This window comes from Pecten maximus, chromosome 8 (genome assembly GCF_902652985.1).
Source record: "Pecten maximus chromosome 8, xPecMax1.1, whole genome shotgun sequence".
NCBI classification, from domain to species: Eukaryota; Metazoa; Mollusca; class Bivalvia; order Pectinida; family Pectinidae; genus Pecten; species Pecten maximus.
Genome location: NC_047022.1, coordinates 35,147,148 through 35,163,676, shown reverse-complemented (window position 1 = coordinate 35,163,676; position 16,529 = coordinate 35,147,148). Strand labels below are relative to the sequence as shown.

The 16,529-nt window shown below is 34.8% G+C and overlaps 2 protein-coding genes across 2 annotated transcripts in view; one reads left to right on the top strand and one right to left on the bottom strand.

The window, feature by feature from the left end:
- LOC117333318 (transient receptor potential cation channel subfamily M member-like 2) overlaps positions 1-16,529 on the bottom strand; it is a 78,359-nt gene that overhangs the window by 1,328 nt on the left and 60,502 nt on the right. The window contains exons 14-29 of the mRNA XM_033892559.1: positions 12,893-12,979; positions 12,397-12,446; positions 11,896-11,995; positions 11,344-11,472; positions 10,615-10,845; positions 10,002-10,176; positions 9,624-9,783; positions 9,154-9,377; positions 8,097-8,262; positions 5,020-5,090; positions 4,283-4,413; positions 3,641-3,735; positions 2,984-3,184; positions 2,544-2,649; positions 1,657-1,764; positions 1,106-1,234 (exon numbers count right to left, since the gene is read on the bottom strand). Coding sequence (XP_033748450.1) covers positions 1,106-1,234; positions 1,657-1,764; positions 2,544-2,649; positions 2,984-3,184; positions 3,641-3,735; positions 4,283-4,413; positions 5,020-5,090; positions 8,097-8,262; positions 9,154-9,377; positions 9,624-9,783; positions 10,002-10,176; positions 10,615-10,845; positions 11,344-11,472; positions 11,896-11,995; positions 12,397-12,446; positions 12,893-12,979 — 2,163 coding nt within the window. The remainder of the gene's footprint in view (positions 1-1,105; positions 1,235-1,656; positions 1,765-2,543; positions 2,650-2,983; positions 3,185-3,640; positions 3,736-4,282; positions 4,414-5,019; positions 5,091-8,096; positions 8,263-9,153; positions 9,378-9,623; positions 9,784-10,001; positions 10,177-10,614; positions 10,846-11,343; positions 11,473-11,895; positions 11,996-12,396; positions 12,447-12,892; positions 12,980-16,529) is intronic.
- On the top strand, positions 13,776-15,935 carry LOC117333319 (short-chain collagen C4-like). The gene is made up of 3 exons (XM_033892560.1): positions 13,776-14,394; positions 14,677-14,751; positions 15,262-15,935. The coding sequence occupies exons 1-3, from the start codon at positions 14,172-14,174 to the stop codon at positions 15,744-15,746; spliced, it is 783 nt and encodes a 260-aa protein (XP_033748451.1). The 5' UTR covers positions 13,776-14,171; the 3' UTR covers positions 15,747-15,935.

Below are 16,529 nucleotides of genomic sequence, written 5' to 3'. Positions count from 1 at the left end.
TATACTATAACACTTGAATGACTACATGATTAAGTTCATATACTAAAATACTAAAATGACTACACAACTTAATTATATACTGAAACAATGGAATGACTGTATGAATGTATATATACTTAAACACTAAAATGACTACATGATTTAAGTATGTATACTAAAACACTGAAATTACAACATGACTTAAGTATATACATGTTTACTTAAACACTAAAATGATTTCATGACCTAGGTATATAAACAAGAGCACTGAAAGGCCTACATGACTGAAGCATACATACTAAATACACTAAAATGACTGCATGACTTCAGTTCATATGCTAAAACACTAAAAAGACTATATGACGTATGTAAATATACTAAAACACTAAAATGACTACACATCTTATGCATATATACTAAAACACTGTAATGATCACATGACTTAAGCATATATACTAAAACACTGGATTGATCACATGACTCAGGTATATATACAATGTACTTAAGCACTAAAATTACTACTTGACCTAAGTATTGTACTATACCACTAAAATCACTACATAATCCTAGCAAACATACTAAAACTCCAACCTGTCTACATTGAATAATTATATATGCTAAAACTAAAGTATATATATGATAAAAACATTAAAATATAACATAACTTTATTTTTTCAAACATAAATTTAAAACAAAATAACATAAATAACATAAATTTATATATTACATGTTTAAATATTCCCTTTAACATAGTTAAGGATTAACATCAATTATTTTTTCTGTTATACAGTCATAACAGAAAAAACTGGAGTGTACTCTAAATAAACCGCGAAGCGGTTTGTGAAGAGAGTACACTCCAGTTTTTTTATGTTATGACTGTATAACAGAAAAAATAATTAATGTTAATTCTTCTAATTTAATTTCGTCTTATACACACCAAGATATTTCACTTTCATTGGCGAACTCTTTTTTGTGATAAATTATTACGCAACGTCATCAGCCAATCAAAAATGACGTTACATTTCTCAACGTCAAAAATTTTGTTATGGAGGTATAACAAAATTATTTCAGCCAATGAAAATGCGTGTTTCATACAAAATTAAATTATATAATGATTGACACTAACCTGGAAGACAAAGTTATTAAGGTAGTTGTGCTGCTGTAATCTCTGGCTGTCATCCATGAACGTCTTGATCGTCACCTCAGTCCAGGCATTGTCAGTGTTCTGTGGACTGTCCACGTACCCTAGGTACACCTTTAATTATATAATATAGCTGTGAGTACATTACATTAGAAGTCTGGTGCTACCATATGGAATTAATCAGCAGTATTCAGTTAGATCTGTGTAATGTGTACACGTGCAGGAAACTTAGGCAATAGTATTGATACGCCACTTTCAATTTTGAGTACAAACTGTTTTTATTTTTTATTTTATTTCAATTTTTTTCGTTTAATTTTTCTTAGTTTCTGAACCCTTTTGACTTCGTGTGTTATATGATATATAAGAGATTCTTAGATTGAAAATTGACTAGTTTACTTTCCATATTAGCTTACAGTCCCGTTAGAAATTGAATAATCTAATCAAGAGCTATAGATAATATGCCTAAACTGGAAACAAGTTGACTTCATGAATTTCTAATGGAAAAACATGTTTAGGCATATGAGGATGGTACTGACCTCTTGTCCTTTCAGAAACATCGACTCTAAAATGTCGACTGGCTTCACTGATACGTTAGGGATTAACCCTTTGGCTGTCGACTGGTCTATTTTTTCCGTGGAATGGTCCTGCGAAACAATAGTTTGCAGAAATTAGACAAATTATAACGGTAAGGATGTTTTCTTTTAACTACTGTCTGTTTATCAATCTTCAACAAAACACCCAAAGAAGCAGTCTTAACAAAGTGTAAAACCATTGGACCTCTCCTGGTCATTTTTTATAATAATATGTTTGAATTTACTGATATTTTTCATCTTAACTGTCGGACACTGAAGTATGATAACAGAATATCGCGAACTAATTTTAGATATGTAGGACTCGCACAACTAGATCAGCCAATCAGCTGGTGTTTCACCCGAACAAAGTCCCTGAGGAAAATGTGTTTCTTTGTAGCTGTTTTCCTGAGTAAATAACATATGAAATGGGTACTTTCTATATACGAGAATAAAGTGTAGGGTCTTGAGGTTTGGAAAATCAAAAATATACACTCCTACTGAAAATAGAATGGCGTAGGATTCGAGGTGTAAAAAGGCGGGAATTCCCCAGGTGGTGGTACCCCAGTGTACTGTTAATGTAAGGGTTAATGTCTTTCGAGTACCCGTGTGCTCTAATATGCCATTAAACCTATACAATAACAACATTTATCCTATAGAAAAAACTTCAAACTTTAATTTGATATATAAGTTTCACATCATTTGAACTTCAAACGAGCGAATAAAGGGAGGAGGTCAATAGTAATAACATATAGTAAATTATTTAGTTGTGTGAGTTAACAGGGTCACGCAGTGATAGAATATCCCCACATCATTAGTATAACAGTTTTCCCTACCTCTTATGAGATTCTTACCGGATAGATAGTCCAATCACCGTTAAGTTTCCGTTTCCAGGAAATAAATTGAAATAGGCGTTTCCCTTTACGTATCATTTGTTTCCCAGTGGTGTCTGTTGCCCACCTTTAACGTAACATATCAATACAAAGTATTTAAAAATCCCTTAACATATTTAATAAAAAAAAGAACGTTTGATTCCAAAATAATCTTTAAACTGAAAAACAATATTTTTTACCAATTACAAACCAAAAGCTTCATTAAAAATATGTAAATACGGATTCTTAAAATATTTCGCGTACAATTTCAAATATCTTTGCACATGGCGGAAGATAAAAACAGTTCACATTCGCAAAACATTGGATTGGATAGATTATTATTTTGTTTGTTGTCCTTCGACATTTTACATTGTTCTAATGGAACATCAAACACATCAGAAACGTTTTCAATAAATTCATACCTTGTGACTATCAATCTTTTTTTGTGGTTTGGACCCCACACAGGAAGACAGCCACGCCCTACTATTCCAGTCCTTCCGATGGGATTTCGTGGGATACCCAATACCAGTTTGTATTTCCCGAGAACGCTCCGCCTATTTACGCCATACTCTTGGTCGAATTCGTTAAATGATAGTGAAACAGTCGATTCGAGAAGCATTTTCCTAATAAAACAATAATATTGTGTTAAAAAGAAATTTGATATATTTCAATTATATATCAGATAGCAGGTTGTAGACGCTGCAGGCTTTAAGTCCCCGAGGTTTATCGTAACCTGCTTGTTAAGTTTTAATTCGTCTGAATAGTGATGAGGATGAGAATATACATGTATATTTAGCGTTCGTTTGAAACCAACATCGAAAATTATTAACTGTATTCATCACCAGTTTTCGGTCGCCACCTATTAACCACACTTTAGGCTCTCAGCTTCACTATATTTATAAATAAATGATAATAACTATATATGTGTGCATGTTTCATTTGATTCTGTGCCGCCATAACGAAATATTCATAACTGTCAATAGCGCGGCAACGTCATCAAACATCAGACTAAAAGATCTACCGATAAATCTTCCGGTCAAATTTCAAATCCACAAAAGTGCATACTAAATCAGAATTACCTTTTTGGCTCGGTTTTCTTTTTAACCCCGCCATCGCCTTTTTGCTCTGTGTCTTTCGAGTCTATCACTTTAGGGTCGTAGTCTTGGTATTTCTTCTGAAAATTGATACAAATCCAATTAAGACATTGTGAATTGCAAAAAGAAATTGTAAGATGTTTGATTAGTCAGATAACTGATTGAAACCTTGAATTATTTGTAAACAAGAAATATCTTTAAAAAAGATAAACGGCATAGTTTTAATGCTGGTGGTTATAATGTAATACTGCTGGTGAAATAAATCAACGAACTAATTAATAAATGCGCAGTTTCAGCACGGATAACAAAATTAGATCAGTTTGAATCATTTTTGGTGATAAAAAGACTGCATTTGAATCAGGAATATGATTTTATTAATGTGTCATTTGAAAAGATACATCCACTTATTCAGCTTGCATTCAATCTTAATTTTGTTTCGTCTTTAACTGCATGTCTGCATTTGCCGCTACATTGACCAATCACATACTTCATCTTGCCCAGTAACGCCACCTGTCGCGTCATATCCGGGAACAAAAGAAAATTATACGGCTTTGCCGAAAAATTAAGATGAGTCTTCGACAGCACTTCAACTGTAGATTACAGAGAAAGGAGGGAATGTAAACATACCTTCCAACGCACGAGATTGTCGGGAACGGGAAACCGCGTGACTCCAGACGATGGGTAAACACACACACGTGACAGGAAATGCATCTTGGATTTCTTTACTTTGATAAAATCTTTTCCATTTTCATTTGTCTCTGTAATGTAAATTCATGTATTGCAACATATGCTTTGATTGTTTGCGTAATGTATGCATATTATGGTCTAGCTTTGTTGAATAGATACACACATCATATAAAACAAAATGACATTTCAGTAATGTAAAAACAGTATACCATTCAAATGACTATGAATAACTATCTATCAAATACCAACAATGTTATATGCACTTGACCTCGAATTGCATTAATGGAATCTATCATGGGTCTATTCCGTGGACAGGGATATCTCAACCCGAGTGAAAGAGTTTGGCCAGTCAGCACGAGGCTTGTCGAGGGTTGATACATCAATGTTCGTGGGACAAACCCATGTTTAATTATTTTTCTCTCATATTTGCAAGCGATTGTCCGTTTTACAGTTTTCCATTGCGCCATCTGCATTGCTCCTTGGAATATGCATCAAAATTAATGACGTCATCATTAACGACATGATTACTCATCGCAAAATGATGACGTTACGTTATTATGAGCATCGTCATATAGCGCGTGCAAGCTGTCTTTACCCCTCTGTGTGAGATCTATTTATCTTTACCCTGGCAACCACAGGATAACCATGTGAAGTATGTGAGAAAAAACATCCTTTACCTTCATTAGTTCCTTTCTTTGTCATCTGGAGTGTACACATTTTCTCTTGTTTTGCAAGTAATGCGTCTAGCCTGTTGATGAAAATGGGATACATACAAAAAATTGCATGTAACTAATAATCTGGTAATATAGAAGAGCAAACCAGATACACAAACATATCGTGACAACCATTGTAATACAGACTAACATTATACACATCCATATGGTGTAAACCATTGTAATGTATTAAAAATATACACATTCATATCGTGTATACCATTGTAATGTATTAAAACTATACAAATTCATTAAACCATTGAAATACAGATGATGAAACATAACCATACCGTTACAATCATTGTCGACTCAGACTCAAATAACACACATTCATATCGTGACAACCATTGAACTACAGATGATATTACATTAAGCACAACTATACCGTGACAAGGAATGACAACCATTGTAATATAGATGCACGAAAACCCTATAAAGACGGATTTACACCATACACCTCAATATCGTGCCAACCATTGTAATACAGATGTACTAACACAATACACAACCATATCGTGACAATCATTGCAATACATATATATTCTTACACAATGCACATCTTTAACATGACAACCATTGTAGTACAGATGTTCTTACACAATACACAACAATAACATGACAACCATTGTAGTACAGATGTTCTTACACAATACATAACAATAACATGACAACCATTGTAGTACAGATGTTCTTACACAATACATAACAATAGCATGACAACCATTGTAGTACAGATGTTCTTACACAATACACAACAATAACATGACAACCATTGTAGTACAGATGTTCTTACACAATACATAACAATAACATGACAACCATTGTAGTACAGATGTTCTTACACAATACATAACAATAACATGACAACCATTGTAGTACAGATGTTCTTACACAATACATAACAATAACAAGACAACCATTGTAGTACAGATGTTCTTACACAATACATAACAATAACATGACAACCATTGTAGTACAGATGTTCTTACACAATACATAACAATAACATGACAACCATTGTAGTACAGACGTTCTTTCACAATACATATCAATAACATGACAACCATTGTAGTACAGATGTTCTTACACAATACACAACACTAACATGACAACCATTGTAGTACAGATGTTCTTACACAATACATAACAATAACATGACAACCATTGCAGTATAGATGTTCTTACACAATGCACATCAATAGCATGACAACCATTGTAGTACAGATGCTCTTACACAATACACAACAATAACAAGACAATCATTGTAGTACAGATGTTCTTACACAATACACAACAATAACATGACAACCATTGTAGTACAGATGTTCTTACACAATACACAACAATAACAAGACAACCATTGTAGTACAGATGCTCTTACACAATACACAACAATAACAAGACAATCATTGTAGTACAGATGTTCTTACACAATACACAACAATAACATGACAACCATTGTAGTACAGATGTTCTTACACAATACACAACAATAACAAGACAACCATTGTAGTACAGATGCTCTTACACAATACACAACAATAACAAGACAATCATTGTAGTACAGATGTTCTTACACAATACACAACAATAACATGACAACCATTGTAGTACAGATGCTCTTACACAATACACAACAATAACATGACAACCATTGTAGTACAGATGCTCTTACACAATACACAACAATAACAAGACAATCATTGTAGTACAGATGCTCTTACACAATACACAACAATAACAAGACAACCATTGTAGTACAGATGCTCTTACACAATACACAACAATAACAAGACAATCATTGTAGTACAGATGTTCTTACACAATGCACATCAATAGCATGACAACCATTGTAGTACAGATGTTCTTACACAATACATAACAATAACATTACAACCATTGTAGTACAGATGTTCTAACACAATACACAACACTAACATGACAACCATTGTAGTACAGATGTTCTTACACAATACATAACAATAACATGACAACCATTGTAGTACAGATGTTCTTACACAATACACAACAATAACATGACAACCATTGTAGTACAGATGTTCTTACACAATGCACATCAATAGCATGACAACCATTGTAGTACAGATGTTCTTACACAATGCATAACATTAACATTACAATTATTGTAGTACAGATGTTCTTACACAATACATAACAATAACATGACAACCATTGTAGTACAGATGTTCTTACACAATACACATCAATAACATGACAACCATTGTAGTACAGATGTTCTTACACAATGCACATCAATAGCATGACAACCATTGTAGTACAGATGTTCTTACACAATGCATAACATTAACATTACAATTATTGTAGTACAGATGTTCTTACACAATACATATCAATAACATGACAATCATTGTAGTACAGACGTTCTTACACAATACATAACAATAACATGACAACCATTGTAGTATAGATGTTCTTACACAATACATAACAATAACATGACAACCATTGTAGTACAGATGTTCTTACACAATACATAACAATAACATGACAACCATTGTAGTACAGATGTTCTTACACAATACACATCAAAAACATGACAACCATTGCAGTACAGATGTTCTTACACAATACACATCCAAATCGTGACAACCATTGTAGTACAGATGTACTTAAACCATACATATCCATATCAAGACAACTATTAAGTTCATTCCCGATTTCTTGAGTTCATCAGTAGTCATTTTACAGCATATCGAAACAAATATTAGCGGATGAATCTTAGGCAGATGAGGAATTACATACAAAGACTTTATCAATCCGGCACAAATTGGGTTTAACTAGCATCGGTGGAACTGAGGACTTGCATGCGTTTTTGAAATCATAATCAATTAAAATTGTCTTATTTGCAAATGGTTTTGAAATATTCTCTGTTTGAATTAAAAAATTAAGAGGAAGAAGGATATCCGAGTTTGCTATAGAAAATTCTCAGTGGGTATTGTTAGGCCTGGCCAATATATTATGAATGACCCTTGACCCCTAGTGATACACCTTTATCTTACTTGAGATCGATTGGTATGTCATGGCTTGAGGGGCTTTCTTCAACAGTTTTCTTTTTTGTCTTTTCGCTCCCTTTATCATCCGTGGTAAGCGAGACTCGGTAGAGATATTCATCCGCCACTATCTTCTCCCACTGTGTCAATGACGCCTCCTTATCACAGACGTCACCTAATGGCCGATAACGAGGCCGATAAAGATTCATTTGCAGTTAAGTTCAATAAAACAAGATAATACTGATGGCTAAAAGGAAACAATTATCCAAATCGATAAAAACGAGAACAACCTAGTGATTAATATGGAAACACTTGAAAATTGAAAATACAGGAAGGATTAGCGTGTTTTGCTTTATCGAAGATACCCGCCATGCAAATCTAGGTCAAAATCAAGGTTATGTCATGTTCTCGAAGTGAGAGTTTGGATGGTTACAATTGAGCCAACAGACATCATGTATGGACGAGTACCACTGATCACGTCAGCAGTGAGAAGTCAGAAGGAAATAGTCATTGTGTCAACAATGTCTTTAATACCAATCAACCGGGACATGTAAACACCAAACGTTGTGAATGTAGGAATGTTGCAATCTAAAAATGGTAAATTGATAATATGAATTATAAGTCGGGGATCATGCTTTGCATGTATATATCATAAATGGTTCCTCCATGATATGTTGACGCAGCTGTTAGCTTGAAGTTTTCGGTTGATTACATAATGATCGAGGTTTTCCCTGTTGGCGTGGTTTAATACATAATACATTTATCATTTTCTACGACTAAGAGAAAATAGTCGTTCATTCGTTGTATTTGTATAAATTCGTCGTGTCGTGCTGTCATTTCTCAGCAGATACACCTTAATCTCTTACATTCAACGACAATTGGTCTATATACAAAATATATGTATTGTCTTGCGAGTCATTTGTACACCTCTTCCACAAAATCAGAAAAGTCTTTATTTTATCGATATGACTGTTCATAAATTTCTAAATATAATAAAACAATGGAAGTTGTATAGGTGAGATCCTGGCCACATTTAATTCTTTTATCAAAAATAAGTTAATCTTACCAAAAATTGTAGAGTCTTTATAACTACAATCCTTACAACAGGTACGGGCACATCTACACATCTGTCGGTATTTCCAATAGCACCAATTAAGTAACTTCCATATATGGCACACAAGGATTAGTGGAGGGGGTAGCACCGGGCGACAGGAGTAGTCATAAATTAATGTAAATCTCTGGAAACACCAGTACAGATCCGAGTTCTCCTGGACTTTCTGGAAAGTGTTGCTGAAATAAAAGAAACACGGCAGATATTTGAAGAAATTATATTAAGTATTAGTTGGTTATCATTTGTTTATACTAGTTTTTCATTTAACTGTCTAGCATTGGTGTCTATTGGAGGAAATTCTTTATCAGTTAAAAAAAAGATAGGAAATATCACAAGAACAATATACCACCCTTCAAAGTATAAAATGATTATTAAAGATTGCATGAAGATTGAAGGTAACGTACCCACCATAAAAGTTCACCTACCTGAACATGGCGATGAGAAGATTTAACAGTAAAATATTAGCAATCATCATGTAAAAGCCCATCAGTATTGGTACAACATATCCCCCGATCTGTGTGGGACAGCGAGGGAGGGTGTCGTTTTCATACAGTTTGGGGTCGAAACTACACTCTGGTTCTTTAACTGCAATATAAATATGTCGTGTAAACACTTTTTGTTTTTAGCAAGGCACATTGCATTCCCAGTCTTGAAAATTCTTTGGAATGATTATATAAAACGCTCTTTTTGATAGACGTATAGGGAACACTTGCTCATTATTTTTTAAGAAAATATCAATTCAATGCTGATAACACTACAATCGACTGTTTTGCTGTTACATCATGAAGAAAGCGTTGCCTTACTTTCCATCTCATCCAGTATGAGTTCCCCATAAAGGTTCCAGTATGGAATACGGAGGAGCTTAAATAGCAGGTCGCCATCAAACCTTGAGACTGGATACAGGATGGCATGGGCAGCAATGGAATATGATACTACGAACACCATGAGTATCGCCAGGAATGATATTAGGTCAACGAACTGTGAATTGGAAAAACGTTATCACAGTCATGAAAATTACTCTAGTGTACAACAACTTGTGTTGTCACGTACTGTTATATCAAAACTTTGGAAGACACCTTCAGCGATAGCAATTGCAATACTCAGTATTAATTGAATTTGTTTATATACAGCAACGGTGTAAGACTTCATTTAAGGTCAATATTTGGTCAGTAAAGTTTGGAAAGAAACTGCTTTCAGGGTGTTTACTCATTTGTTCGATATGTAGCAGGGCATTGAAAAAATCATGATCTTATGACATTATTAGGTTTCTTGAAATAACGGAATATATAATTTACAATGTATATCAAAACGAAAATATCTTCATTGTTATCTATGTTCATTATTGCTTCCGTTCTTCATTTTATCACTGACCTCAGAAGTTTGTTCAGTTGTTTAATCGGGACGTGTAAATTTTACCATTTTTGTAATCATGACTAGTTTGGGCCCGAGGTCTTTATGGACGGAGAACAACCCAAGGAGTCTTAGGAAAAACCCAATGAAGGAGAAGGAGAAAAAAATTCTGCCGACTTCCAGCTGAACACTTCCTGATACGAGGAGGCAAATAACTCCAATAAGAAACAGCACAATTGGCAGCATGTCCAGAACATTCAATTTGTTGAGGAAGTAATTTCCCTTTGAAGAGAAAAACTACAACAAAAGAAATAAAATTGTGTGGTAAATGGGATGTGAATCGGGTACGAGAAATAGCAAAATCGGATCCGAATCCTTTTATATAACTTCTTACAATGAATTAGATCAGATTTCGGAGAAAAGTCCTGCACTTTGAAGAATGAAATCCGGACAGATATAGACAAGAAATCTGATGGCATCCGCAGCCTTATCGAAATTTGATTTACCGGCAAAAACAACATGAAAGATACAATAAAAATAAATCAAAACCTGCATCTCTGTAAGATAGCGGTACATATTTTATCAGATGTAGTTATATACATTAATGAATTACAGGACTTTACTCGGTCTATGATTTTGATACAGTAATATTAATGGCTACATATCTGAAGTGAAGTATTAGGACGTAGTTTATATGTAAAGTTGTGTACGTTTTCGAAGACTGAGGAACTTTGTAAGATATGATAAACTATGATACTTTATAACTAATCGTATCCTGTCCCCTTTACGACCTACCTGGTTGGCTTCCTCGGCAAGTAGACTGAACACCCAGACAAACAGAGTAATCTCAACTCCTGTCAGAGTGCTGTCAAATCTGGAGAGAAGCGCATAGCTGAACAACATCAGGAAGATTACATAGGATACCTGGGAGAGAATGATACAAAATGTACAGGAGTACAAGGGGATGGTATACGTCTGTCTGCTGCCAAATCCATATGTACTCTTTAACCAAAAGCACAACCGTGGAAATGCAACAAAAAACAAAAATTACCTATCATTATTACCAAACCTTACAGAATCTAAGGATTTGAGAAAAATAATGTAGGTCTCAAATATAATATTGACCAGGGTATAAAGGTTTTAAGATTTAGATTGAAAGATTCATGACTAACGGTGACCTTGTATTGAACATCGTTTATCATTCACTTGTGTATTTTCTGTGAGTCATTAATCACAGTTTATTCCAAAAAGGAATCCGCTGTATTATAGAATAAAATTGACAAGTTACAATAGACGTGATCACTTAAGGCATAAAAGTTTCTTTTGTTATTTTTTTTTCATACTCACGAAGTTCTGCACAAATTTTACGACAGGTGCTTGATAGAAATGCTGTATCTTCTTTAATCTTGAAACTCTCGGAAGTTCCTCCTCATTGTCTTCTGCTTTCCTATCAAATTAAAGAATTCAAATTTTATAATATTTACCTTCGGAATTACAGATAGAATATCTGAAATCATATTTACTTCATATTCTGAACAATGACATTGTATTGTATTCATACACACGTTTGGCAAGAGCTTATATAATAAAGAATATCGCATTCCTTTGATCCATATTTTTACATAATACCCCGTATGCCGATTGCTTTCATTTTACTATATGACGCCAAACACCAGCATAACGCCGTTCATATAGTAGACTATAAGTTTTGATTTAAATTCTTTTTCTAACCTCGAGAAGTCGTCACATTTTGTTGTTTCTTTTTCTTACCTGGAGAAGTCGTCACATGTAATAGTTTCTTTTTCTTACCTTGGGAAGTCGTCATATTTTGTTGTTTAGTTTTCTTACCTGGAGAAGTCGTCACATTTTGTAGTTGCTTCACATCTGATTTGCTTTGACTGCCAAAAAAAGTGAAGGCAAGACGTTTCAAAAAGAATCATTTTGAAAAGTATTGTTTATTGGTTGGATCAACACGTTCAAATGATATAAAAGTAGTTATGTGTGCTCCTTCACGAGAATATATGGATGGTTCATGTAAACTTTCTTTAAAGGAAAAAGTGTAGTGCATGAGAATTCTGACAATTGGAATATAGATACCGGATATAATTTAAGAATGTTGATGTGTATATTATCTAAATTATTTATAACATAACGTTGTGTGTCTTCAAAAAATTACATTTAGCTGTCCAACTTGTTACCTGTAGTCGTCCAATAAGTAACCTGTAATTGTCCAATACGTACATTCTTTAATATACCTTTTGAACAGATACAGGTAACTTATTGGACGATTACATTTGATGCCAATGAACTATGTTGGATATCATAACTGTGTTTTAAATCTTACCTGTATTTGTTCCCGTTGATCCTCCACTTTAAATCGGATCGTTTGAAATATAAGAGGCTGAAGAGGAGGAACGATACATATCAGGATCTGAAAATATGACAACCCTCTTTATAGATCTATTTTGGTGATAACTAATTATAGTTACTGTGAATTATTTATTCGATCAATCCTTAATCGGGTGTCGATAAAGTCTTAAATACATTAAGCCTCATTTAACTACCAAACCCCGTCTATGATCTCGTCATTCAACTGTAGGGGTATATGTTAACACTATATTCAGCAGACATTTTGGACATTCAAAACGCGTGGGAACCACGAGGTCATGTAAACATGACATGCAATAGACATCGTGGAACTTCAGAATACACGAAGTTATGTAAACATTGAATTCAAAAGACATCTTGGAACTTCATAACCCGTTTGAACCACGAAGTCATGTAAACATTATATTCAACAGACATCGTGGAACTTCTTAACCTTAACCTGTGTGTACCACAAAGTGAAGTTTTGTTTCAATATTCCTCATTTCTGTGATGTCAGGTGTTTCTAAGGTCGGTTGTGGAAATACACAAGGGTCTCGTGCACGCCTAGCTGGATTAAATCAAGGTATTCCAGCATCCTCCTTCCGTAACATTTCCTGCACTGTACTACCGGGGGTATACGGGATATGCGTAAGAGTGTCGATAATATGTATCTTCCCTTTCTTAGTTAAATTTAAGTTTCATAAAAATAAAATTTCTGATTCAGAATTAAATGTCAAAAAAATTTGATACTTTGAATTCAATTGTAACAAATAAAACCTATTTTCTGAAAGCTGTAAACCCGCTGTTTTAGTTGAATAGATGGTATTAATTGTAAATTTCACCAATTGCAAATTCGGCCTATATTCTACTAAAGTATCGGTTTACCAAGTAGATTCGACTGAATTTTAAATTCTGAAGAATTCGACGACCAGGCGATAGCGAAGATGGTATTTGTGAAACTTCACAGCTGCTCAATATATTCACATACATAAAGTCTTGTCATCTCACTTGTGGGTCTACCTAAATTCATGATAGGAATTTTGAACCGCATCATATAACGAATTCCATTTTTCTGTATACTCCTGGTATTTGTTGATATAATTCTGAATATATGTTCACTTGTTTATGATACATCAGATAATTGTTGTTCAACAATTATGTCAAGCAGATAAGGTTTTTCATTTTATCGCTCCGGTCTATATATAAGTACTAGCTAGTGTTCCTATCGCCATATGTACATCTATACCATTTAAGAAATGTTCCGTATCGTATTCCCTTCATTGTTATTTGTCATTGTTGTTTCTATCAATGGCCAGTCAAACAATAAACGACTCTTAGTAGGTGACCCCCAGGATATCCAACAAGAGCTGATCCGGATCCAGTCGGAGCTACAGTTACAGCAACGTAAGACAGAAACACTACAAACGGCGATTCAGACTCTGACGATCGAAAACACCCAGCTGAAAACCAGTATCTCAGGTAGATATGACCATGGCTTTACATTCTGCCTCAAAAGTATTTTGTCTTTGTTTTCTTTCTTTCTTTCGCAACTTACTTATTTATTCACCTAAGTGTCGCTCACTAATTCATTTAATTGGCAGGAATACCTGCTGGAGTGTTCCTAGTATGTTGCTTTATGACTTACGTAGGAATATAATGATTATCAGCTTTATATTATTGTTTAAGTATCACAGACTGATTTATAAACGTATTGATTTAGATTGACGATTCATTATAAATGTTTCTCGCTTTAACTTCCAGGTAATGGTGGTACCGTGTTTACGCGATGGGGACGAGAGGACTGCCCAGAAAATGTAACTACGTTGGTTTATTCAGGTTAGTAAAGCTCTTATAACATTGGTTAAATTCTACCAGACAAACACCAATGAACATTGAGATCGTTGTAGATATGAAAGAAAGCTGAAACGTGGCGTTAGCAATAGAGCGGTCCAGCTGATTTGTCGGTTGTTAAGCCCTTTCTTCTGTAGACCGATTTTACTTTATATTACAACAGTCTACGAACACTTACTTTACTAATTTCAATTCATCTACATTGTGTTTATCATTTTGATGAAGAAAGAAGTGAGATAATGAATTGTAACAAAGACTCGTGGTTAATGTGTACAAGGTAATCAGCGTTCCAGTGCGTAATCATGTTAAAATTGTCTGTAAGGTTAATATATTAGAGGTCAGGACATCTGGACAGTTGATCGGAGTAAAGTAATAGTCCTTAATGCAATAAACTGGATGTTTGCAGAGGACAGAACTCAACTCTTTTGCTATAAATTTGTGGCAATATCACTAAACGTGAACTCTTTATCTAGTTGTTTATGTTGATGTCTGCAGGGTACGCAGGCGGCTCGCACTATAGCCATTCCGGAGGAGCGGCGGAGTATGTTTGTATGCCAACTGATCCTATATGGGGACCACACAAGGATACACCTGTCTATCATGGCCACGCGGGTTACATGTATGGTGCCGAGTACGAGGAACCGACCGCATTGTTTGGTGTTAAAAACACTCTACAAGACGTGCCATGCGCTGTTTGTATGACAAAACAATATTCCACTACGCTCATGATTCCCGGTCGAAATGAATGCTACACGGGTTGGACTGAAGCTTACCATGGCGATTTAGCTTCCGGCTACTACGGACATACTGCGGCCTCCCAATATGTCTGCGTCGACTCGCAACCACAGGTTTTAGAAACAGGAAGTAGCGTCAACCAAAACGGCAAACTTTTCTACGGTGTCCAGTCGAAATGTGGCCCTCTCCCCTGCCCCCCTTATGAGAATGGTAAATTTCTTACGTGTGTAGTTTGCTTGGTGTAACATTTCTTTTTAATAAAAACAGTGTTTCGCGGCGACTTCGGATTTCTTTAAGACTTCATTTACGAACTAAAGTTTAAAACAAGTCTACACCATGTACATTTATAGGTCACAAATAAAGTACACGAAAGCTAAATGCGAGATTGTGAACTGTAAAGTTGCATTAAACGATGGTAAAGACAATATTGTAAACCTTTTTTATTATTATCATTTAGGTGGATTGTCTCACCTTTTCACTACTCGCGAATATAGTTTTATAGATTAGAGTACCATTCAAAGATAGCCAAATAAGCAAAGTGCACTATGAGGACGAGTATAATCGTAAATAGGCTCAACTGCGTACCTCCATTCTAGACGTCAATGTATCCACGAATAGGAGAGATTTCTTATGGTGCATCTGGTAATTCGTCAGACATTCGACAGCTCATTGTTCATTAGCTTGTCGTACTTTCACGTCAGACGCATAGGAATAGGCTCATTGTTCATTAGCTTGTTTATGCTTTCGCCTCAGACGCATCAGAATAGGCTCATTGTTCATTAGCTTGTGCTTTCACGTCAGACGCATCAGAATAGGCCAATTGTTCCTTAGCTTGTCGATGCTTTCACGTCAGAATAGACCCATTGTTCTCTAGTTGTCGATGATTTCGCGTCAGAATAAATTTGTTGTTCCTTAGCTTGTCGAGGCTTTCGCGTCAGAATATATTTATTGTTCCTTAGCTTGTCGGGGCTTTCGCGTCAGGATATATTATTTGTCCTTAGCTTGTCGATGCTTTCGCGTCAGAATAG